At 44.1% G+C, this 26,697-nt stretch overlaps 2 protein-coding genes across 2 annotated transcripts in view; one reads left to right on the top strand and one right to left on the bottom strand.

Moving 5' to 3' along the window:
* ANAPC1 (anaphase promoting complex subunit 1) overlaps positions 1-26,697 on the top strand; it is a 274,849-nt gene that overhangs the window by 149,444 nt on the left and 98,708 nt on the right. The window lies entirely within an intron of this gene.
* ZC3H6 (zinc finger CCCH-type containing 6) lies at positions 708-25,929 on the bottom strand. Its single transcript, XM_065739493.1, has 12 exons — positions 25,458-25,929; positions 14,040-14,217; positions 12,996-13,121; positions 11,164-11,419; positions 9,864-9,985; positions 8,186-8,302; positions 6,822-6,933; positions 6,240-6,349; positions 5,441-5,694; positions 4,490-5,004; positions 4,002-4,241; positions 708-3,210 (listed from the first exon to the last, which is right to left on the bottom strand). The coding sequence occupies exons 1-12, from the start codon at positions 25,547-25,549 to the stop codon at positions 1,712-1,714; spliced, it is 3,621 nt and encodes a 1,206-aa protein (XP_065595565.1). The 5' UTR covers positions 25,550-25,929; the 3' UTR covers positions 708-1,711.

Genomic DNA, 26,697 nt, shown 5'->3' with positions numbered 1-26,697 from the left:
AACTTCAGGTTACTGCTGTGTCTCATCACATGCCAACACGAAGCCCTGCGTTCCACCTTAACTCACCCTGAGCGCTTCCTCTCCTTGTACCCCTCTCGATCCACGTGCTGCTATCCCCAGCTCTACAAGAAATTAAGGACATAAACCGAAACCACACTGGCCTTCAGCGATGTCTTCCCCGCCACGTTTTGTGCGTGCAGAACTCAGCTCATCCAAGCTCTGCTCAGCAACACAAAGGAGCTCACCAGGCTGCTGCCCATCTGCCAGGAACAAGAGGCCAAAAGCACTGAATTTGCGCCAGCCGCCATCACATCCCTGTCACCAGCACTACTGAGGCCAACGTGCAGAGGGAAAGGTCCACCAAGGAGAGGCTTAATGCAAAGAAACATTCCGAGTGGGCGGGAACCACATAGCAATTGAGCAGACTGCAAGATTTTATTTTCAATGTCGCTAGCTAGGAATGACTACATTTCCTCTATATAAAAAAAAAAGCAACCCAAAAGGCAAAACGAGAGCGGCTTCGAGGACAGTTGTGCTCGTGGCATGCAACACCGTTGAGGATTAAAGAACATGCACGACATTTCTTGCAGCAGTGACGCTGCCCAGATCACAGGCCTGATCTCAGAGCCACTCAGCTCCACTCACGAGCAATACAGTACAGTGGTGAGTGGTTCAAATGAGGCTGCGCGGCTCCGGACGCCCTCAGTGCTGTTCCTCCCAGCCTGAAGCAGCTGGCAGCATGGCAACACCACAGTCATTACCAGACTTTAGCTGTACCCTTTTTAATTGTTTTGTTAAAAATGTTGTAAAGACACAATGAATACAAGTACTGCAGTTACATCCATACAAAAAAAGCAATACAAATTAAGCAGCTGGATACAAAAATACATTGAAATACATGAACACCACAATGTAACTTATAGCACTAATCAGAATCGTGTATGCGTGAAAAAAAATTAAATAAAAACCTTTTCCGTATTAGACAACTTAGGTATTCTCCACTTTTAACAGTAACTTTCTTCTAGTTATGTACTTCACAATTTCTTCTATATACAGCATAGAATAAAATACTTTTAAAAGATATGACATTTTTACTCCTCCATATGTGATATAGGTCTCTTTTACACTAAGAATATTGACTGCGTGAATAAAAACCAATGTCTTACGTCGACTGATCTGAAAAGAAGGATCAACATTTTCCTTTTAAATCATTTATGCATACTTAAGTTAGTCGGTTTGGCTTGATGCGTCGGACAATCCTTGTCAAACAGTGTCTCTCACAGTAATGTACATAATATTGCTTGTATCTATACAATCATACAAATGTGGCAATCATAGCTAAATGTCGTTTATGAAAGAGACAGCTCACACATATACAGGTCTTCAGACTTTCTTAATGACTTATTTACAATGAAAGTGCTTTTGTCAGCTCTAACATGATACATGTGGTGGGGTTTGTGGGTTGTTGGTTGTTTTTTTTTTCCTACGTGTCAATTATTAGTCTCCCTGAAATTGGAAAAGTATTATATAGAAAATACCACAGCTTTGCAAACACTATAGCGTACTGTATAACTGCATGTGGTTCTGAGATTAGCAGCTGAAAAGTGTTGATAATTATAATTTAAAAATAAATAAAGCAAAGAGGTAAACCAGTTACAAAACAGCAGAAAACTGCAATATTCACAACAGTAAAAAGACTTAAAATCAACTGCTAACAAAACGGTGAAGCGGTTGGATCGAAAGTCTTGAAAACATCTTTTAAGGACTTATCATCTGATTCCCCGTTGGGATCGTTCTCCTGTGTCTGAGTTACCTGCCCGGGCTGTCTCACCTGCCTCGGATCGCTATACTGCGGTCTGATTAATCCTGATAAAGCTTGGATAGGAAGATTATGCACCGCGGGTGCAGCGCTGGAGTGTTTAGCCTGAGATTTACCGTTGCCGTTCGCTTTATCCGAAGCGGCTTCCGCCGATCCTTCTGGGTTTTTGTCCGCGCCGGAGGCAGGCTTGGGCAGCGCCACGTCTTCCGAGAGGCTGGGTTCGTTCTTACCCGAATTCTTCAGGATGCTTTTCTTCTGGTTCTCTCCGTTCTCCCCGGAACTGGCCGGAGCCGCGTCCGACGACGAGCTGTGATCTCGTGGGTCGTACAAACTAATCCCGCTCAGTAAGGAGCCCGACGTCCCCAGCCTGACGCCGCTCGCCGACAGCTTGGGAGCGTACGGAGGCAGAGCGTCCGGGTCGGCTTTAGCAGTGGCAGCTTCCGAGGGCTGCGAGGAGCTGGCAGCAGACCTGGCGAGGCGGGGGTCGAACTTCGAAGGGTGTGACTCCTTGGCGACTCCGTGGTATGTATCTGCATTGGACAGTCTGTGGAGCCTGGGGTCGACGTTCTTTTGTAATCGAGGATCTCCTAATTTGCTGGAGCTACTGGCGTGAGAATCTGCACACTGATCCAAGTAGCCACTCCTGCCCGCTAGGTTATTTTTTGCCTTGGCAGCCAGTCTCGGGTCAGCGGGCATCGCGTTCGGATGGGGCTCGTTTTTCAGGTTCCGCAGTTTATTAAGCCTCTGGTCAGCTATGAGTGGAGGAAGGGGTAAATTAATTGAAGATACAGGGTCAGGCTTAGGCAGAGGTATGGGGAGCAAGTCTTCGGGCGCCCACACAATATGCTTGGCAAAGTTTGGTTTCATCAGGGTAACGTCCATTTTAATGTGGCTGAACTGCCTAAGCTGAGACCGGGGATCCCTTAATGTCACACCAGGCAAAGGTTCCAATGGAATCAGAAAAGCTCGTTCTCTCAGTTCTCTTTCTGAATCCTCTTCATCGTCATCCATCCCTTTCTGCTTGACTTTCACACCTGTGTGAGGGTGGTGTAAATCTAGCTTTGCTCCCACGAGAGACGAGCTGGCATGGCCACCATCGCTGACCTTATGCATCCTGGGATCTCTCAGCCTGGGGTCCAAGGCCGCCGATTCCGATGGCTTTCTGGGGTTTGATCTCGGCGAGGCCCTAAGCCTTGGGTCAGCAGCCTGAGGCCCCGCACCTTTATCTTTTGCCAGCCTTGGATCAGTAGGAATACCAACCATGTGCTGCTCTGCAGAATGCTGCTGCTGATTCCTAAAGTTTTCACTCTGCTTCTTCAGTGTTTTCAGTATTGATTTAACACTGTTCCCCTCCTCCTCTTCGCTACTGGAGTACCAGTTGACATTGTCATCTGAGGAAAAAGATTACAGAAGCAAATGGTCACCTGGGAATAAAAACCCATATATAAAGGGACAACTTCTCAGTGAAAAGGAACCGAGTAATAATATCTGATATCGAGTTCTCATTCACTGTATTAAACCAACTGCAATATGACAAAAATTAATTATTCCTTCCCAAAACTCCTTCTGCACGATGTCATACGGCACGGAATATCCCTTTGGAAACTAAGACAATAACCTACTCCCAAACAATTATCTCTAACAGTAGTAGTAAGAAAACAACTCTTAAAATCGTAGTTGAGATGACAAGGACCTTCACTGCAGGATGGGTGAAATAAAGGTAGAATAGTGCCTTACAGTCTTAATAACAGATACATTCCAAATGTGGAATTTGCTGCTTCATCACAACCCAGATGAGAAGGCCCTGGGGGAGAAGTCAAGATTCAGAACTGGGAGAAATAAGAATATTTAAAGGCTAAATTCTCAACCATCATCTTCTTCAATTTACTGGAGAGCAAACCACACAGCTGCATGCTCTGATCCGTAATCTAAACTTGCATACTCACAGAAGGAGATGTGGACACAGCAAAGTACTTCAGGGAGCTGCAGAAAGGAGTGCAGCAGTGTGCAGGCCATGGGACAAACAAACTCCGTGCTGCCCCATCTCACCCACATCTTTACTGTTCTCTATTGGCTACCGCTGACAGAATGGCAACACACTGAAAATTCAGATCAACAGACTTGTTCCAGAATAACACGCGGTCAGCAAGTACATTTTGAACGTGAACAAAATTAACTCTACCTTCATCTTTGCTCATTGCCCTCTGGCCCTGGCTGCTGACAGAGTCTCCGTCTCTCTGGTGCTTTTGACTGAGCCTTACATACAGGGCTTTCTGCATTGCTGGAAGAAAATCCGGCACGTTAATGGCTGCTTTATGGCCCATATGACCACTCATGCAGTCTGACTCGCTTCCGCCTTGATGAGGCTCTTGAGCCATGAGGTGAGCCTGGTGATCTGTAAATTCTCCATGCCACGCTCCATCTGCGGTACAAATAAGACAAAGCAGTCAGCAGCTACTCCAGAAGAGCAGTTAAAACACAATAAAGCAAAATTAACGTGACATATGACACGACTGGAAAGCATCAGCTGAATATGTATATACGGTGAAGACTTCATGGCTGTGGCTCTCTACAACTCCTTCCACTGCTCAGCTCCGAAGCCACAATGATTTAATGCTATACTACCACAAAGCACCACATCAAGGAACAACGGTACTTAAATGTCCTTACCACCAGAGTTATTAGCTGGCTGGAAGTTATGTACAGCTTGATGAGAATAGTAATTGTCATAGAAATCAGCTGGGTTCTGAATAGGCTCATAATTCATGTTCGGCTGTCGTTCACCAGGCATCTGCTGGTACTGCGGCCCCGGAGGACAGTGATTATCTCTCGGCATATTCACCATATGTCCTTGAACTCCTGGGGCACTGTAATTTCCACCGAGACCCGGGGGTGTCAGAGGCGGACCGCCTTGCTGTCCTTGCATAGGCATGCCACTCTGGTTCTGTGGTCCTAGAAAGCCTGGTGGAACACCTTGCATCGGAGGACTCTGCGGCATTCCCTGAGGCCCTCCACACGGATGATGTCCAGGAGAACCCGGGTGCATTGGTGGTCCATTATGTCCTTGTGGCATGCCAGGTCCCGGCCCCGGGCTTGAACCTGGATTATACATATGCTGAGAATGCGGGTCACTTCCCTGAAACGGTGGTCTGGGTGGTGATGAGCTGTTATAGAAGGTTGGTGGCCTGTAAGCAAAAGAAAACTTAATGAATCAAATTTTGCACCTATAAAGGTCAACAGGCTACTAGCTGTCTCCTCCCTGTCTTTACTCTTGCAGATGTCTGTGCATACTTACCGGATCTCAGTAAGCCTTTGGCCAAGGTTGGACCAAGCTTTTGGTCAACCATAAAAAGCTTTTAGGAGACTGAACTTTGCTCAGCTTGCAAACTGAGACAGACAAGGCAGGCACAGAGTGAAAACAAGAGCCAAAGGAGGAGCTTTCTGACAAGTCAAGGCTCAGTAAGCGATCCTTTCAAGGCAAGCATGAGTTAAGCAGATAACCAATAGCCCGTGTTTGATAGATCCTTAACTTAGCAATGTACTCGAAGCTCCTGACGGGAATAAAGAGAGTATTTTATGCATTTATGTAGCCACATCCTATGGAGAATTGCAAAAACCTACTTTTTTCCAATTTTGTGTGCTAAATCCACAGTGGGCTTCACAACGATTTCAAAGAGAGATGGTATTTTCTTATAATCTCCTGAAGGATCTTGGTAATTTTCTATATCGGACTCAGAAAACGGATATTGCTCCGCTGGGGTTGGCAGAAGTCCAACACCTGGTGGTGGCTTCGGCAGAGGAACTATGCCACGCTTTCTGAGTTCCTCCAGTTCTTTCTCATCTTCATTTTGTGGTTCCTCCTCATTATTCAAAACCTAAAATGAAGTAACACAGCAAACACAGTTTGTTAGTTTACGGACAGGAGTCCATTTCTCTCGCAGAGTCATTTTAAGTGACTTAATTCTACAATTCATAATGTTTTTAGTGTTAAATTTGCATCATTTTTCTGATGAGGCCCATCATATAGTAACTGTTTATGTAATTACTTAACACAAAGGTCAGCATTTCATGAATCATTCAGAAGAGGCACCTCATTCCTCTCTCCACCCAGATGATATCTAACTTCTAGGTATGTTAAGGTAGGCAACGTAAAAGCCACACGTCTTGTTACAGCGTGCAAAGAGATTTCTACAGAAAGGGGATGAAAAAAAAAGAGTGTAACACAGCATAAAGATAACTGGTGGCAAGAGGAATCTGTTGTATGGAACCTAGTCACAGATTTGCAGTGCTGAACAGCAACAGGGAAGTTTTAACATCCTTTTTGTGTAGCATCACACTTCCCCAGAATAACACGGAAATTTCCAGGAGCATCCTCTGTTCCTTTTGGGAACAGGGCTCACGTTCACAGACCACAGCTCACCTTATCCAGCAGCTCTTTCGTTTCTGCAGTCAGGGGAGCATGAGAAAATTTGCACTTATCTCCTTGATAGCACTTGGCTCCTGTATGGTAAAACTTGCAAGGGAATTCATGTAAGCAATATGTTAAGGATTCCTAATGAAGGCTAATGATTAGTTTGCACTGTGACACATTTATGAAACTCAGCTGTCAGTCCTCCTTCGGTTCTTCAGGAATACTTTGTCTTTCCAAAACAGCATCTTAATCATTTTGAAAGCTAACAACCAACTTACCACTTCGACTCATTTATCATTCTATTAATAATGGTCTTACTGTTGCCTTAACATTAATTTTGACTTGGCTGTGATTAGAAAGAATTAATACAGCAGGGATTAGAAAATACACGGCTATAAAGGTATATAAAATATAGGGATAAGCACATCATATTTTCTCCTCCCACTTGAGCAGAAAAATTGTTTTCCTCTTGTACATCTACATATAAGTTGGTACAGATTCTTGAGAAAAAGCCCCCCCTTTAAAATCATTTATGTGAATTACAAGTAAATAAATACAAACAGTTGAATTTGAGTATTTTTTAAAGGATATTGTGCAAATAAATGCAGTTCTCTCCTTTGGTGCAATAACCCTGTATGTAAAACTTGCAGATTTCCTTTTTCTTTTCTATCTCCGCATCATGATCAAATTTACACTGTTCTCCCTGTAAATAAGAAACACATTATCAGTCCAAAATGCTGAGTAGTTCCATTTCACATTTAAAGGAAAGCATTCTCCTCTGCCGAATTTAAACTTATTATGATTGCTAACACAGGACTATATGTAAGCATGCCCCTAAAAAAATAGGAATGGGGAAGCTGGACATAGAGAAAGAATTACTGAATCTGGGCTCTGAAGAATACAACATCTGCTGGTCATAGAAAAAAAAAAAGCTGGTCTTACCTACTAAGGTTAATTTGCTTGAGAGGTTTTTTTGTACTTTCTTTGCAATTATTTTCAAGAATACACTACGTTCTTTCAACTACTCATCCTAAACCTGAAGATGGCAGCAAATGCTCATCTCATTGTGCACAATGCTAAAACACATAAAGCCAGCAAAGCACTCATTTCATTTCAATTTGCCCCCTCGTTTGGGAAAAAAAGCATCCTAACTTTCATCCTTACTTCTACAATGTGAAAAAGCAATAGAAAATGTTTCTCTGTGTATTTAGGATGGAACTAGATAGAAATGGTGCACCCACTTATTGGAGAAGCATGGAGAGTGATTTGTAACTGACTAAACTATTCTGACAGCAGAGGATTCAACTTCACAGCAGCATGAGCTTCGAAACGAAGCAACAGCAAATTTTTAATGCAATAACAGACTGCCTTGCTAGGGACTTTGCTTGACAGCTGACTGCTCTGAATAGGATTCTCTCTTCTTTCTGTTGCCTTCCACTTGCTGGCTGAAGGAAGATGACTTCAATTCTTTGGTAAAGGAACTATTACTACACCCTCACTTTTTACAGAGAGAAATAATTAAGCATAATTAAGCCATTTCTCCAGTGATTCAAAATCACTGATAGCACAAGATTCAGAAATAGTCTAATACATTCAGAAATCTCTGACAACCTACAGATTCCATACTTGTAAAATCTGTTACGTATTTATGCATGACACACTGCCAGTGTAAGTTTATAATACTATCAAAGATCTTTTTGCTGCATACATTAGCAAGAAAACACAATCACTTGTTAGAATTGGATTAGAATCATCCTGAGCATGTAACAGAAGGGATATCTTTTCACAAGCACTTCCATCAGCATTTATCTATTTATATGTAAAACAGAGGAAGTAAAAACACAGTTTCAACCTACAGGTTTTCCCTGCATCAGCTGAAAAAAAAAAAGAATAGTGCATCTTCTCCCCTCCCTCACACCAAAGAAAGAGGCTGACAAGACATAGTGCATATTTACCTTAATACATCTCCCTTCTAGGAAATATTTACAGATTTGTTTGCCTTTGTGTTCCACTGTGTGCTGATTTATGAATTCTTGACTCATATTAACCCATTTCTTCACTGGTTTGCCATCCTGTAAGAAAAAATGAACATTCTGCTGTTTTACTTATTTAGTGCAGCTGCAAAAACGTTAAGAGCATATTTGGTGCAGTAGTTACCCCAAAATGTGACTAACTACACCACGATTAAATCCTTAAAACTACACCCACAGCTCAAAGTGAAGGTAAAAATACACACCTTTTCTTAGCTGCTTTAATACTGAGTCTTACATACTCTTTTGCAAATTCTTTTGCAAATTATCAATTGATAAATTTCTTACAATACAACAGATGAAAGTAAGATGACTGAACGGAAGGAACATCTCACACTTCACTTGGAAGTGCTACAAAGCACGGTGACTCGTGGCCGCCTACAAAGTCAAGTGCCCCCTGATCTGGGGCACCGCTGCACAGAGATCTCTGGGTACCACTTCTGTGATCTTCCACCATCTTCAAATGCTTATGTCAAGTAAGTAACACCCAGTTGCACAAGAGCCCAAATGCAGCATTTGCCATTTTTTCCTCAAACCACGCAGTGCTAGCTGCCCACTGACACACCAGGGGTCAGACTTTAACCTTCAGTCTGTTTGGTAAGCACATTGATTAACAGCTGGCATTTCCATCCTACAGACAGATACCAGGAAGATGACACCCTGTTCCAGACACCTTGTTCCAGCACTGTGTGCCCTGGCCCAAACCACCACTCAGCTTCCACCTTCCTCTGCCCTTCTGGATCCAAACTGTGTGACTCTGCAATAGAGCTGCTCCCCTGTGTGACAAGTGGGAAGACTTCGGGCACGCAAGTGTTACTGGCAACTCACCAGCACTTCTGGGAAGAGAGTGAGCACAGAGGACTGAACAACAGCTCAGGTGGTGCATGACCTGCTAGCGTTCCTCTTGCTGCTCAGGAAATCCTGAACTGTCAATCTGCTTACCTTCACAGCTAATTCTCAAGTCCAGTGTTATCAAATCCTTATTACACTACATTATCACCATGCAGTGTGATCCCAGCTGTTATCTTTCAGTAGTCAGTCTTTCAACAACCTCCCGTGTCTTTCTGGGGGCACTGAAAACCAGTGACCATCTCACACCTCAAAATACGTGAAACAATGGCTCAAGGAAGGTTGAAATACTCCAACTGAGCGTTCTAGGGATGCAGCTCACCTTCAGAGGAGGCTCATCTAAATGAAAACCAAGATGTGTATCTTTCTGTTTCCACAATTAGCTACGGAAAGAAGAATCAATCCTTCATGAATCAGATGAAAATTGCCAAAAGCTGTGAAGGCAGCCATTTTGTTGCTGAAAAACCTGAGGTGAATCACTAGTAGCAAAATGTCACCCCTCAGAAAGTCAACGTGCCATTCAAAACCAAAGCTCATAAACCATATTCTGTTATTTTTTATTTTTATTTCCAAGAAAATGATCTATTAGCTGAAGTCAGCAGCTGTACTTTGTGCAGGAAAACTCAAGTAAAGGCATTTAACTTGTCTAGAGGAGAACAAGTGAAAAAAACATGCACCTATACTCTTCTGTTAAAGCACGACATCCAGTCATCTGAAACAACTGCATCAGCAATTCATCTTTAATTCCACGTACCTCATGAAAGCCATCAGACCCTTTATTGCCCCCTCTTCCTCTTCCACGATCCTTACGCTTCAACTTCTTTTGCATTCCACGTCCTCGACCAACACCATAATTATTACCTCTCTGAGAAATACCTGAAACACAGCAGTAACCTTTTAAAATGCAGTTATCTAGAGACATCAAATACAGACAAATATAAAACTAAATATCTTTTTGCAGTCTCAATTCCCAAATGCTATTTTGATTCATGAGTTGGCAAGCAGAACTACACCAGCCAATTACAGTTCTGTGCAACTGCCTGCTTTTGAAAAGCTCTTCAAATCAGTAGCAAATTGACAACGTGTGTATACAATTAATTCCATTCAAAGCAGCTTCTCACAATTAGAAGTGCAGAGATTATTTCAAACAAGCCCAAATTCTTGAAAGGTTTTGTGCCATCTGGGGACTTTCTGAACACAGAATTAATCAGTACAACTGGCATCCAGGCATACAAAAGTATCTGAAAACATGCAAGAAACCAAAGATCATAACCTAATAGGACAGAACATCTTTGAGTATAATAATACTCAACTGTCTGGAAGCCTCAAGGTGGTAATTTTCCAGCTATCATGAGTCATGGTCTTAACAAAAAACACTGAGACAGAGTATCTATCTACTTTCTTATCAATTTAAGACCAAAGAAAACAAGTTCTGTAGGTGTCACATCTGCTTCAGGTGGAAGCCACCCCAACACAGCATGGCCGATTCCAAGTGACTTGCAGAGACAGAGATCCTGAAGCAGTATTACCAACCATCATGTCAAACAAACATGTCATCAACGATTCTGGGTACCTTAAACATACACATATTTTTGGCCTAAGTTGTATTTTGGAATTCACAGGTCACCCATTTCTTCTTCACCCTTTCACGAACTACACCAGAAAGTCACTTTACAGCCCTATGATTTCTTACTCAGGCAGTCACACAATCAAGATCTTGTTTTTTTTTGTTTTTAAACAGGTTATTCGTTTACTATTTACACACTGGGGTGCTGGACTCGATGATCTCTAGGGGTCCCTTCCAACCCCTACAATCCTGTGATTCTGGGATTACCCAACACTTGATCTTTTTCCTCAGTAAATGCAGAAGTGCACCCATATGCTATTATTTCTTCCCAACACTCAGCATGCCACATCCTGATAAGAGACTGGGAGCCCACGGGAGAGCCACCTCTGGCAGCTTCTGCTCACCTCTCAACACAAAAATCCTGAAATGATGCATGACACAACTCCACCACCGTCAGTACTACAGCTAGCAATTCAAGTCCTCTTACCTTTCTGGATCCCTTTCATCCCCTGTTTTTTTACTGGTTCTTTCAGAAATGGAGGTCCTAAATCACTACTGGAGGTCTCTTTAGCTTGCCTGTACTGCTTAAGCTGATCAGCAAAATCTTCATCTTTTTCCTCGTCATTATAATTACCGAAGTTCTCATCGCTGTAATGACTGTAGTCATCATAATCCTTACTTTTAACATTCTTTTTATGTTGCATTTTCTGTGAACTCATGTAATTTCCAGATACGTGTCCATGCTGTTCAAAAAAAGGATTGCATTGCTTAGAACCAGCTCAATACTTCAAACACCAGCCTTCCAAACTGCTCTACCAAACCAACTGTTTTATGCTGTCATACTGCCAAGCTGTCTACACATCTGCACAAACAAGCATTAATAACAATGAAAATCAGTTATCCAGGAAAAATCAGTACTTTTGACTCTGAATGCATCAAAATAGGAGAAAGTTGTGGTATTTTTGTTGTTGTATTTTTTTTAAAGAAATCAAACAGCAGAACAGCATCAGCATTTATACTCCAGAATGTTTCTCAGAGGGACTGACGAAGAATTTTTATGTAAATAATCCTTTGCATTCTAAGTGGTTCTTCTACAGAGAGGTTCTTCTAAAGCCAACAGTAGTACAGCATGAGAAAAAATACATTCTTGCTTAGAACATGCTCAGAAAAGCATTGTGTATTCGGATCCTTCACAGATGAGCTTAGGTATGTAGGAATACACAGTGGCACTCGTGTTTCAAGAATTACTTCAACTATGTAACTATAGGCAATGTAATATGCAAACAATGTTAAAAGGCTTTCACACTTAGTTTGGAGGCTTTGCAACTGACAGTGCACAACAACAAGATTCTGTAATGCTTGCTTTGCTGGAACTTGAGAAGTTACTGGACATTTGTCAAGAAGGAAAGCTGATTAACTGGTGGGGACTGCAAGTGAGCTGCTTCTTAGAACTCAGGCTACTTTGGTGTACAGTGTTAAAACAATTTGAAGAGTATCCACTCAGGGAAAGTCAGCAGGACTGAAACAAAAACCCTCTGTTTACATTAATAACAAACATCTCTCTTAGTAACAGCAGGCAGAATTAACATTTGACTTGTTAAAACCAATATACAAATGGTTCATTAGAACCATGATTAAAATAAAATCCTTCCCTTCGTGATCTGCATACCCTGATGATCTTGGACACAGATGATACAATCTGTCCTGTCTCCGTCAGTCAGGATGAAATATTTCTTACGGCCACTCCCAAGCCAGTACTGTCCCTTCTCCAGTTTCTGCCGACAGGATTTCCAGCTCACTAATAAATCAAGTTCATTTAGAGTTTTCTGGAATGGTTTCAGGCGAAAAGGAAAGCATCCCTTCCTCCGAAGTAATGCAGTTCCATCAAGCCTCCAGCTACTCTATATCTCACTTGTCGAGAATGCCATTCTATTTCACCCAGTGGTCTCAGGAGAGCTATTGAGCTGCACAGACCAAGAAAAGCCAGGACAAATTGAGCTATCAGAAAGCAGCATTCACTCTAGATATTTAAAGGTGACTTTTCAAGAGCCTGTTTCCTCTTAGTATCATCTAAGTCCAATGCAGGCAACAGTAACAATACCTTAGTTATTTCCCCATAGAGGAAAAACGGTGCCATGTTAGAGATGATGCTTTACAGTTTGAAATCCACTCAAAGGACATGAGAACTATATGCACTTTCTGAAAGTGTGAGAATGGGCACTGTGATCAAGTCAGCCTTCAAAAATTGCATCACTGACATCTGCATTTCTAAATTTATACCCACATAAACACATGAGGAATCAGCTTAAAAAATACTACCTGACTGAACGAAGAATCATAATCTCTGTACGAAGAAGTGCTGCTCTTTTTATGTGATCTTTCTGTACGTTCAATATCAGAGTCATGGCTGTAGTCTGAACTGTCATCACTGGAAGGGGAGTTATGCTGGAATAAAACAAACAAAAGAAAACAGCTGTCTAACATGCTGTTATATAATTTATTATGCAACTGGTCTGCTGCATATTAACTTAAAGGGAGCACTAACCCAGTATATAAAAACATTTTCTTAACCGTCCTGAACCTCTGCCTCTGGGGGAGACCAAGAAAGCACACTCTTTGATGACCCACTCTCTTTATCAGAGGAAGAGATCTGATCCTGTGAGGCTTTTGCATGAAAACACTGAGGGTTATGTGGTTACTCTGGGTTACATCAGTTTCCCATGGGTCTGCCTCTGAGCCCTACTTCTTTGCAACACAGTTGAGATGCTGCTGGAAGGCTATAAAAATCTTGGAGAGGGCTAGAAACTTGCATATGACCAAAGAACAGATCAGCATCCTCTCATTTTCCACTGAGAGAAAAGAGCATTAGTTCATACCGGGTGCATTCAGATGTGCAGGTAGTAAACAAGTACCAGTTGCTGGTAGTAAACAAGCATCTAATGAAGATGTGTATCACAAAACAGCAGCTAGACCCATACTGTTTTCATCTTAGTTTTAAAAAGAAGTCAATGAAACACAAGCTTATAAAAACGTATTTGACTTAGGAACTTACTTTGTTACCCTTGCCTATTATCTTGAATGTGCTACAGCTTGACTACTTAATGATTTATGATCCCTTATCCCACACAAACTACCACTGAAACGTGTGAATATGCACTGCCATGTGTCAGAAGTCTATCTAAACAAATTCTTCAAGACTGAAATGCACCGTTAAGATAGGAAACTCAAACAATGCAGCGTTCAAAGACTGTCTAAATAGTAATACTGTTTTCAGATGATTTCTCTGGAATTGGATTCTTGTCCAAACCTGGAAAGCTGCTATCAAAACAAGCACGTCCACTATCTTGCTTTTCAGTTTCTAACCTTATGCTTATCCCGTCTTCTCCTTTTTGACTTTTTCTTTTCTTTTTCTTTTTTGCGTTTCTTCCGTGATTTTCTATGTCCTTTTTCATTTTTCTGTTTGTCCTCTTTTGAACCATGTTCTTTCACATCTTCATATGCTGCATCATCTATTTCACCATCTTCAAGCTCTCCGTCTTCTCTGTAGGAGGAAAAACACCAATACAATAAAACAGTCTTATTATTGCCCATCCCAACCGTACAACAGCACAGTAAGAAAAAAAGCATGCAGTATTTCTTTCCACCAGTTGCACTATCACATGCATACAAATGCACACTGGAACGCATGTAATACCCCAAGAAATATTTGGGTTTTCTTGTGAAGAAAAATGGAATAAAAGTTATTAAATGTTCCTCAATTATACTGCAAAACTTCAGAAATGCTTCAACTATAGTGCTTTAACAGGCTTCTTATCAGGACAGACGCAGTCAAATTCAAAGGCAATTAAAGCCCTTTGGAAAACCACATATTCAGGAGCACCAAACCAACAGCTTGGGAACTGCAGGGTAAAGAATGCGCTGCAATATGAATGCATCTCCTTCAGCACACCAGTTCCTGCAACTCAATATGTGTCCATAGCACCTAGGCAGAATGGCCAACGCCCTGAGCAATTCCAAGGAGAAGAATTACAGTCATGGTTATGATGATTCTTTAAAAGAAATTATTAGTGCAGAGGAGAAAAAAGGAGCAGCTGACATTTAAAGTCCATTAGCTAGAACTGAAAATTCACAGAACAGCCACCTGACTCTGCTATCGTGCTAAGACACCTGTTTGTAGTTTTTGTGGGGGTTGCTGTGGGGCTTTTTTTCCCCCAGAGTATCTAGCACTGACTTTTGTAGGAGTTTGCTCCCCATGTCACAGCAGTAACCAACACAATAAGCACTGCAGATGGAACAACACGCCTGTGACAGTAACTTCTGCATATGGATGTGACTGCCTGAAAAGTCTTTTATTTTTTGGAGTAACACCAAAGGATGATACAAAATACATAAAGATTAACACAAATTAGAATACTTCAAGTGCTTGCTGCCTAAATAACTGGAAGGTTTGTCCTGATCTCTACCCGTACAGGAAAAAAATATATCTATGGTTACTAAGCCTTTATGTTTTACACTCTGGCCCAAATAACAACCCTGAAAACATTTCACTTGGGAAGGAATCTATCCAACACAAGACCAACTAACTTCCTTCCAACCCCTACTCCTTGCACGCTGCTTTAGCAATCTCAATTCCTCTCCTATTATCTGGCATTCATTGCTTTTAGATGTGAAAGAATGCACTACTTTTAGCTGCAATAACTGGGCTCTGTGTAACTATCTCCATGTTACTTTCTACTGCTTCTGGAATTCAGAACCATGCAGAAACTCAATCCTGAATTTTTACAGAGATTGAAAGAAAATGCCATTAGTGCCCCCGTGCTGGAAACCATCACCCTCTCAATGCAGTAGATTTAGCAGAAACTCGAGAAATGCTGTCAGGAGGGGAAAGCAAGGGGAGAAATCCCCAGATACCAGAAAATCATATGCAAGATCACAATAGGAGATGCCACCATAAGCACGCTCTGAAAATACATTACAGGGTTTTAAAAAAAGAATCAAGCAGGATTGCTCTGGGATGTCCCTCAGAACATACTAGGATTATCAAATTAACAGTTTCATAAACAGAAGATTAAAGATTTCACTGTAACTTATCAAGTCCTGTGGCATTCACGTAATTAAAGATGATTTGTCTTCCTGAAATACAGGGATCTTAAGCCAATATAGGAGTTCTGTCATTGCCCAGAGATGACATTTTTACATGCCTGTGCCTTGCTGCTGAGAAAGGAAAAGACAGGTGGCAGGTCCTGATCTCACCTGCAAACAGAGCTAGATGAAAAAAGCAAAATGATTTGGCCTATAAACCGAAAGATGCCTGAACTAAACCCACTTTGCTTGCAGTCTGCACAGGGTAAGTAGCTAACAGGATTTATGATGCACCATGTCTGATGCTCCTTTGCTCCGGAATGATCCTGAGGGACCCTGATTTAAATGTGCCACTACACTACTACAAGATGGAGACAATAGGAGAAATGCACTGAGAGGGAAGACCACACTCTCTGTTGAGCTAACGTCTCAAGCTCAGACTCCTCTCTTCCAGCAGCGAAACTCACAACCAGTCTTTCTGCCTGGCTATTTCCATCAACTGCCCTCCAATTCTTCATACACCACCACCAGATCTGGGACAGATGTAAGAGACTGCAAGAAAAAGATGGGAAAAATCCCCCCCAGAGCGAGCCAGAAGGAACCTGACTGAAGCTCTCACTGCACTGAGACTCCAAAAGGTTTAGATTTGGAAAGCACCTCTTAATTTTTAAGGCTATTTGCCTCTGTAATATCTGGTTTTAAGCTTTATGAACATAAGGTGTCTTTCCTGCTTTTAAATTGTCTTCTTACTGTCACTGATTAAAAATAGAGGGTCAGAATTTGAACATTCAAGCGCTTGAACTTGATCAGAGAGGGCATCAGTTTATGTCCACGTGACTTTTGAGCAGCTTGGGGTAAGAATCAGTGAACATAACCCACGGACCTGGGACGTCGTCTGCTTCATTTCTGTCCAGAGCTTTGTCATTTGTTTGTTTGTTTTTGGGTTTGGTTTGAGTATTTTCAGTATTTGGGAGGGCAGCCAGAACGTATTTCCTCCTCTGAGGAAAAATATCCAACTCTCCATTGCCTCTTGGATCATAATAAAGCAATATAAATTGACAGTATTAAAATTAGCATAGTTAAATGATAGAAGAGGGAATCAGAACACAGTATAGTTTATTCCACTTAAAACAATTTACACTCTTGGACTGCTGAAGCCCTTAAGCACACAATGACTCTTAAATGAGTGCCGAGGGCAGTAATAGGTATTAGGACAGAAGTAGTAATTAGGCCAGATTAAATCACCTTGCAATTTGTCCACCTCAGTCCTGTATTCACAAAGAAGAAAACCACAGTACTGACTTCCTATAAGAAGAATAAATGCAGGTGCCAGGGAGAAGGGGAAAAGAGACATGACTGCTGTGTTGAGTCCTGCTGCAGTTCCTGGAACCTGTTAGAACCCAATACCACTAACCATCACAATGCACAAAGCCCAGATAGGACTGTGGATCACCAGCTACCAAGAAATGGAAAAAAGAAAGAACTGAAAACAAACAGTCCTGGATCATCAGAGAAAATCCTCTTCCAGATGTGTACTGAAGACAGCTCTGTTTGCTAAGTCATGGCAGGTAGCGAACTTGGGCAACTGGAGAAGATCCAGAATGGACTGGAGAGCTGCACAGAAAGCAAGCTTACTCCACCAAGCACATCTACCCAATTAAAATGCTCTCTTCAGTAAAATACGCACTGTAAATGCTCTTTGGGAAATAGGCATTTGCCAGCTACCAGTTCCTTTGGGAACTGCTGCTGAGTATTTACTGTTCTGGGACGTATGCAGGACTCACATAACTTCCCAGGTAGAAGCACTGTGTGGAATCTCAGTAACACCATCCTTCGGATTGCATTTCAAAGGTACGGTTACAGTACTCTGCTCTCCAAACACCTTTATTATTTCCACAAAAACCCAGGGTTTTCCAAGCGCTGAATTTTAAGGATGCTTAAATAAATAAGTAAATGAATAAAACTGCTATATAATTTGAAAATGTAACAGTCTAAAATGTACCACTTCCAGGAAATAATTCAATCCTGCTACAAGGAAAGTTCGAAGGAAGAGACAGGGCAGAAAGCACACTCAGTTTGGGCTTTTTTTTTTCCACTTGGAAGTGCAAACAGGAGCAGTACCCAAGTGAGGGAGCACAGAGCCTTCCCCTTTCAGGCACTTATCCCACGGAGTTGGCTGGAGCTGCCTGCTTCGGGCAGGGCTTTCAGCGCTGCAAACCAGCACCACCTCCTTTCCCACTATGAGTAATGGAAGTCAACAAACAGCTGTGGTCTGGAAAAAACAGAGCTAGCGGCTGATTTTCTAGGAAACGGGTCCTAGTTTGATGCTGCCTCCCCTTTGGCACCTCTCTACAGTCACGCTGCAAATGTAACGAGAGACGACAGGAACTTCTGTTTTGCACAGCACTGGGAGGATTCTGAAGTTACTCAGTATCTCGGTACGCTCGTATTCTTGCTGGAAGCTCTGACAAAAGCACTGTTTTTTTGATGGACAAAAACAAGAAGCCATCCGTTTCTTTTCTTCCAGGCTTCAGCTATCTTTCAACTATCCTACAGCAAGGCACAAAAGCATCCTTCGTTGGGATCGTGTCACCACGCTGTGGGGGGCAATTTGGGATGTGTATCCTACACAACCCACACCTCGGGAGTGAAAGGATGGCCTCTGCTTCCAAGGAACAAACACTGGCCACTTGTTCTTACCTTCTGCCACGTGTTATTTTCCTGAATTCTATACTTGCCTTTGTGAAGGCTGAGCTAAACCCGATGCATCTTTTGTCTCTGTGTTTGACAGATGTTCTTCTACATTTCCAAGGAGAAAAGGAAGAATCAGAGCAAAGAGGAAGGCAGAAATCATAGGGAAAGGGCAACAACAACCACAGCTAGAAGAAAGGCACACTTTGGTGGATTCCACACACAATGAAGTGAATGGGCAGTGCTATATTCATCTATGAGAACACACTGCCACATTCAGAAGCTAAAAAGACAAGCTTTGAGATAACACCTTCTCCTCATCCACTTCCACAAAGTGGCAGCTGGAAGACAATACTCAAGCTGTAAGGGGACACCAGTCTTTTTATTCCTTACACTGTCAACCATACTGAGCAGCAGATTCTTAGGGAAAAGCACATCCCACTCTGCAGCATCCACAGGTGACCTATCCCAAAGATCAGGCAGCAACTCCACAGTGTGTACCAGCTTCACTTCGGCAGCCCTGCTGTACAGATCAGACATTTCCTACTGCATTTTAAGTCCTGAAAGAGAAACCACAGCACCTTCATTAAATATCCAGCTGAAGTTACTTGGAGGCTGTTCAGCTACCACTGCCTGACCTGGTGGACCTTCTTCACAAGAAGTTCTGGAGAAGTTTAATAATTAAAACGAGTTGGCAGTCGGTGCTGCTATTTCCTCATGACTCGTGGGAGAGCAAAGGCAATCTTGATATCCAAAACACAGGCGACCGAAAACTAAATAACATCAGCCAAACACCACAAGCTAAAGCCCAGGCCAAGGCAGTGCACCGGCACTGATCCTTTCCTATGATCTCTGTACGAGGACAATGTACAAAAGAATTAAAAAAGCTTTGGTTCCTCTCCAGAAAGAGGTTCCTCCAGGACCCAGGCAGGAGAAAGAACCAAAACTGCTGATGGATTGCTCCTTAATCCACAGTTTCCAGACAGTTGGAACTTGATGGATACGTGGAATAAAACCATAAAGCATTTCCACTGCCCCAAATGTATTTCAGTGCATCTCCAAAATGGATGAGAAAGGCACAGAAGCCAAATTATTCGGGCGGGAGAGTCAGTCTGGTAAAATCATTGCAAAACCAATTACACAAGCCACCATTACTCCAGCACTTAGTTTAACTTCTACCACTCAGACTCAGCTTTAAATCCCCTTTCTTGCCCTTAGCCCAAGTCATTTTTAAAATAACTGCACCCTTTAGGTTCAAAGACATACAACTCAAGCTCCCAAAGATACAAAGATGTCAATGCAGCCACTCGCTACACCGATCATTGAGGAAGCCAGAAGGGTCTCCCCTGCCTTTTTAATCCTCTTAACACAGTTACTCGGTACGCATGCAAACACAGCAGGTGCTACACAAGACTCATACTGCTGCATACTCTAACAGCTTACATGAATGATATTGCATGCATGAGAGGTAAATCTCAGTTTCATTCATAGCTGAGGAAAGGTCTCACTTAAAATCAATCCCATTCTGGTTTGCGGCGTGATGTGTTTGACTGTATCTATCAGATGAGCCCTAAGGAGAACACCAATGACCAACAGATTCCAGACTAGAAGTGCACAGCACACCAAACTACACCCTGTAAACCTCTCCCTTTTCCTTCTGGTGCACAGAGAGCTGCTGCAGAGAAAGGCTGCAGTAATAAGACTGCAAACATTCTCAATGAGCAGATTAATGCATTAAGTAATAAACTAATTTTAAGCAACTATTAATTTCTGCTGATAACTGAATTTTATCGTCCAAGAATAAAATACAGTAACATTTACCTCCTCCTAAAATGAGCACATTGTTAAACCTGCTCCTCTTTTTCTGCAAATAGTTCTAAAGATGTGGTACCATAAAACATCCCGATGTTCAAGAACTCATAACCTCATCTGGAGTCAATGTACTGGGAGCCCTCAATTTAGAGGGGCTGATAACAGCCTCATATACCCATCCTGCTACCCTCTGTAATAAGGCCATATAAGGCAGGAAAGAGAAAATCCAGTGTTTCCAGCACTGGCCAGGACTCATTTAGCATTAAGGCCTCCCTGGGTATTTCTTCCCCTTATTTCCTTTCAGAGGACACTTCGTTTAGTACCCCAAACCAGGTTTCTCCTTCAACCCCTCCATTCCAGCTCCTTGTGCTGCTGCTCCACACCACCCTACACACGCTGGTGACCGTGTGGCCCTTTACTTCATCACTTCTCACAAGTACATCACAAAACTTATACACCTTAAACAGCACAATAGAGGGCCAAACTGACTAAATCCTCGCAATCCACTACACTACGGCTTTTATGAATGAATAAGAAGTACAAAAAGCAGATGTTCTTGCAGTTTGCAACAAGCTAGTGTTTATAATGAGCACTGGCTTTTCCCACATTGCAAGTTACTTAGGACAGAGCTTTCACCTGTCCTTTAATTTTGACCACTCTGCAAACACAGAGCAATATTAACCTACTACAGCCTGGCACTGGGAAGTCACAGGGCAGACTGCTCGGCTTCTGAACCCACCTTTTATCCTTGAGCTTGCTCTTGCAGATACTGTGCTCCCATACAAAGGGGAAGGAAGCCAGAAAGGCAGGGATAAGACATGCCAAAACCCAGCTTCCTGCAGCAGAGGCCAGCAAGCAGGCTACAAGGCCCACTTTCTCACCCTGCCTCCTACCCACCTCCTTTCATGGGGGCTGCTCACTGCACTAGAAGTTGCATACGTTGGCACAGACCACCTCCTCTGCCCCAGGAGGATGAGGAGTAACAGCCACACGAGTCAGACACGCTTCTGCCACTCCTGCAGAGTTTGCTGGATGGTAACTAAGCCTCGTTTACCCATAGGCCACATCAGGGAGCGACTCTCCATTTCCTGTTTTCCTAATGTCAAAACGAGTTTTGAAATCATGCTCATGAACAATAAATCAGGACAAGGCTGCCTGCTGGGATCACAAAACTTACAAACGCATTCTTTGGTGATTAACTATTACCAAAAAAAATCTCTCTCTCTAAATACAGCTGTTAAGTAAGTATATTCGAATCAAACAAAGCACATACAGACAGAGGGCATCAAAGCACGGTCAGAATAAAAAGACACACTGAAATCAGCTGCTTTAACATTAATGGTGGTAATGGCAAGGGAGCCTGGGAGAGTGGTGAGGCTGCAGGACAGCATAAGCACAGATTATAGGAGATCTTGAGCCCTCCAGTCAACAAAAGCTTCCCTGATGTGTGCTGCTGCTGTGTAGCACAGAGCTGACGAGCCACAGGGATCAGGGCAAGACACAGGCAGAGCAGCATGCACAATATTGCTGGCTAAGCAGTAATTCAGAAAGTGTCTAACTGCGGTGTACAATACGGATTTCAATTTACTGTTACCCATATTGTTTACAACCAGTCACTTGTGCTTTTCCCTTTCCTTCCCACTGACTAATTTCCCAGAGCAGATCTCCATTACAGGGAACCAGACAAACCTGTTCTATCAGCAGCTTAAAATGGGGTTTGCCAAGGACAGAAGTGGAAAACTGATACAACTTTCTTCCTATGAGAGAGTTGGAAGAAGAAACTGGGAAATTAAAAGTACAAAGAGGAGAGCAGGCAGAGCCCATTTGCCTGGTTTATCTGGGCACAGGCAGGGCACACTGAGCGGGGAAAGCAGGCTCTGGAAGCAGGCAAACTTGAGTAACCGAGCCCTTCAGCCACACCATACAACTCAAACTGGTTTATCGCGGACAAGAGAGCGGTTATCAATTTAATTTTAAACATTAAAACTGTCTCCAGTATAATGAAAGAGTGTACAAGGATGATTTTCATGACTCTTGGCAAAGAAAGCTGAAATGCAACAGAAAAGCCTGACTAGCAAGCAAACCAAAACAAGGGCACAAAAAAAATGAGGATAATTTTCCCCAGAAACTTTACACAGGACATTTGGGTGTGCATTTTAACACAGAATTTGCTTTGTTGTACTGCAGATTGGTTAAAAGGGGCCTGATACTTACTCCTGAAACACAGGTCAGGCTGGCCACCAGAGCATCACCTGTGCTGCTGTGAGTTGTGAGCTCATATCACAATGCTCAGACACATTGTTAGGGTCACTGCTATTTTTACAGCAGTCAACAGTACAGGAAATTTCTAGTCTGGATATTAAACGACAGGAAAGCAGAGATGGCCAACAGAAAGAAACAGGTACCAATCCATGTTTTAGATATTAAAAAACAAAACCACACTCAAATTCACAGAGAAGTTATTTTCTGCTGTTTCTTGTGCTTGTAAATCTGGCACTGCTCTCGTTAGCTGGACTAGTCAGAAGAAACAAGCCCTACTCATGTCTGTCACAGCTCAGTGTTAGTCAGAAATTCAAAGTCCACAGAAGCCTGCAAGAGGACTGAATTCTTGTGTAGCTGTGGCAAGCACTCAGTCTCGTCTTAAATACATAGGGAAGCCAGCCAGTATATTCATCCACAGCACTATGTATATGACATGCCTATAAAATAAGGAGATTCTCTTGCGTTGATATCTGCCCGCTCCCTTCCTCTAACTTTTTACTTATCCTCTAGATATGACCTTGCATAAAACACAACCATATGGGACACACTTCAAAAGAGACACCCGTTTCTTGGGTGTACGGAAAGTCTCAAACACATCAGAGAGCATGAGTTAACTAAAAACATGTCAAGAATGAAAAGCCCTCCTTATGTAATCAGATGCCCCGTCTATTAACAAGGAAACAAAGGCTCCGGATTAGAACAACACTTCCATCTCAGAACAGACGAGGGCTTTTACGATTTCCTACTGCTCGAAACGCTCACTAACTCTCTCCTAACTCCACACATCAGCTCAGTACCAAACTCATAAATGTTTACAGGAACGCCATTAATGTGTGCTGCACAGAAGTGATCACTAGCTTCCTCATACAGGCTGTGTCTGTAGAAAACTGCTCAGTCTGAGCTACAAATGCAGCAGAACACTGAATGCAAGGCAGAACACATTGAAACCACACGTATTAGCTTTGAAACACTAGATCTGGAGTAAAACTCCACGTCAGCTTACTATATGAGCATACTCACAGCACTCCTACAGAACCGACCTCAAATACTACACCTTCCTTTCCCACTTCCTACCCAGGAGACTGGACAAAATCAACTCAGCACTTCAAAAGCATTCCTGATGCAAGCTACCTGCCTCCCTCCCTCCAGCCAGCCACTCTCTGAGGCAGGGAAAGCCCTGGCTTTTGTTTGGGCCTTGCCAGTTTACCAGCTCGTGGGGAAACTCTTATGTATTTCAGCTAGGCAAGGCATTACACTTTCACACGATTACATTTACTCATCTAATACAGCATCAAGACTTCTATTTGGGGAGTTTTATAACACACTAGGTGTATTAAGAATCCACTTAACTACAAATGTCTCAGGCCAGAGGGGAGCAGAAGTTTGTTTTTTTTTTTTTTACAAACGTATTATTCAGAAGGTATATGATATCCTTAAAGTCTTCTGCTCTCCTGAAATGAAAGCATTACAGAGCAATGTTTATAAATGATCACGTCCTGGAAGTACATCAGGCTGTTAAGGAGTACTTATTCATTCTATTTCACAATCTCCCAGCCTAACAACAAGCGCACTGGTGAGAACAGCTGCTAAGAGGAACTCTGCTTATCGCATCACATGAGGAACTAAGAACCAGAAAAACAATGCTTACAGCAGAACAGTGGACAAACTTTTTTTTTTTTTGGTTGGGGGGGGAGGCTCATCCTCTGTGAGAACTTCAAAACACCATGCCTGAAAAAGCATCTGCAGTCAAAGTCAGAGCCTTACAAATGCAGGAACTCTCAACAAAACACTTCTGCTGCAAAGATGTACCAAGTGTGTGCTGCACCTTCAGCAAGCCCAGTGTGCTGCTATTTGGCTTTTTACACATCACTCTTTTTGGAACACACAGTGAGGCACAATATACACTATTTCAAAATTAAACACAGGGAAAACAGAAATCAGAACCTTCGGGGTCTGCGCTGAACCCCCTCATTATGTCACAGCATGATTTTTGAACAAGTCAGCTTGTATGGCCCTGTTTCCCAATTTGTAACACTGAATCTGTTTCTCCAGTGAGGGGACGTTACGTTTGCTCCCTAGCATTTAGGTGTTGCTCAGCCCTCTGAAACAAGGACTGAGCAGGGTTGTGGAGCGGTGTGGGGTGGACAGAACCAAGAGGCAGCTGTCACAAAACAGCACGTTAACTCCTGCCCTTGTGTTAGCAGATGGACACTCTAGGACTGGTAGCTGTCACCCTGCAACGGTATTTTTGGAACTAGTTTGGAAGGCCAGAGCTGCCTGGAGAAAGGGCTTGAATTTCCAGCAGCTGCAGGAGAGAAAGGGAGGGAGGAACAGAGGTCCTTTCACCAGGAACAGGACTCTGGTGTTCTGCGCATGGGGATTGAGAGGTGGCAAAGATAACGTCAGTCAGACCATAATCTGCATAAAAAAAGATCCAGTTAAACGTGGAAGGTGTAATCTGGCAAGAAAATGACGTTAAATATGTATCTGGTGAGAATTTTGCACAAACAAAAGCAATGAACAAAAACAACTCAAACACCCTTTCCTACCTGACTAGCAGCACCAGAGCGAGGGAGAAAAAGAACAATGGTGACATTCAACAGACACCCGCTGGAAAGTGCAATTTATGGAAAGAAATGGAAAACACCCCCCCCCCCCTTCTCCCATCCCCCCCCCCACTTCCCAGCCAGAACAAATAAATGAAGATGTAAAAACGCATGCATTCCAAAAAACAAAACCCTACCGCCAATGCATCAAAGGCACCTCGGATGCGGTGAGCCCCCTCCCGGACCCCCCCACCCCAAGGTGACCGCTCCCGCCAGCGTTAACCCCCTCGGCACATTAACACAGCATCATCATCATCATCATCACCACCATCACCCCACTCGTATCACCACATGAGAAGCGGAGAGAGAGAGAAGAATGTTACTCGACCTTTCGTCCCCCGCATGTTGCCTGTCAGAGTCGGGCATGTTTGGGTCAAGAACTGGGTTTGGGGGTTTGGAGAACAAGCTTTCAAAGGCCATGCTGCTGGCCGTGGTGTGGTGAGGAGGAGGAGGGAGGTGGAGGAAGGCAGGACACGGCCGCTGCGGGAGGAGGAGGCGGCGGCGGCGCGCACGGCCGCTCCGGGGGCGGCTCGGTGAGGAGGAGGAGGAGGAGGGCCGGTCCCTCCGTGCGGAGCGATGATGAAGGTTGCACTCACGGTTACTTAGTGGGACACTAACGGGCACTCAGTGCAGGGCGGGCTGCACAGCTGCGCCCGGCCGCCCCGCGCGGGCGGGAGAAGAGGAGGCGGCGGCGGCGGCGGCTCGAGGAGCAGGCCCCGGGGCACAGGAGAACGAGAGGACACACACACACACACGGGGGAAGGGAAGTGCTGGTGGCCGGAGATGGCTGCCCTATTTCTTCCTTACAAACATGGCGCCCGCTCGAGGCACTCTCACAAAATGGCGGCGGCGGCGGCGGCGGCGATAGCGGCGAGGGGGGCGGCGGCGGCGGCAGCGGCGGCAGCGAGCCCGGTGCCGCCCCCAGCTCGCTCAGCGGCCGCGGCCCGCGGGCGCCGCCGCCACCACTGCGTCTTCCGCGCCCGTCGGGGCCGCGATGGCGTCGCCTGGCGCTGACCGCCGCCGCCGCCCGTGACGCGCTCCTCCTCCGCCGCCGCCACCGGCCCGCCCCCCGCGCCGCGCCATTGGCCGCCGGGCTCGCTCGTCACCGCGCCGAGCTCAAAGCCCGTTGGCCGAGCCGCGCCGCTCGTCACGCGGCCGTGACGTGGCGCGAGCGGGCGGGCTCCCACCCCCCTGCGAGGCGGGGCCCCGCCGCGCCGCGTGCGGACTGGCGTCACGTGCGCGCCCCGCCGCCCGCCATGGCGGCCGCCTCCCGTCACGGCGCTTCCGGGCTGCGCGTCTTCTCGCGAGAACTGAGCAGCGCCGCTCCGCATCACCGCGCTCCCTACCCCTCCCCCCCCCCTCCCAAAAGGGACGGTGTTTTGCACGGTGATGCGGCCGCAGCTCTGCGTCCCACATTGCTCGGAGCTTTTTTGGCGATCGTAAAATTGTTACTGACGCAAGGCATTACTGGCCAGCGGAGGATCAAAATCTGTGTTGAAAAGCCCTATTGCTCTCATTATCATCGCTCCAATGGCTGTTCTATTAATAACATGGAGGGCGTCCCACAC

The sequence above is a fragment of the Cyrtonyx montezumae genome, unplaced genomic scaffold, assembly GCF_038088225.1.
Source record: "Cyrtonyx montezumae isolate F1298 unplaced genomic scaffold, pur_monq_1.0 scaffold_24, whole genome shotgun sequence".
NCBI lineage: Eukaryota > Metazoa > Chordata > Aves > Galliformes > Odontophoridae > Cyrtonyx > Cyrtonyx montezumae.
This window is presented reverse-complemented; position numbering and strand designations above follow the sequence as displayed.

Excerpts from the sequence above, each read along its gene's own strand:
- ZC3H6 (XM_065739493.1), bottom strand. The coding sequence starts at position 25,549 with ATGGCCTTTGAAAGCTTGTTCTCCAAACCCCCAAACCCAGTTCTTGAC. Across the intron at positions 5,005-5,440 it reads GCACACAAAATTGGAAAAAA|GCCACCAACCTTCTATAACA; the intron begins GTAGGTTTTTGC and ends TTTTGCTTACAG. Across the intron at positions 3,211-4,001 it reads GGCAATGAGCAAAGATGAAG|ATGACAATGTCAACTGGTAC; the intron begins GTAGAGTTAATT and ends CTTTTTCCTCAG.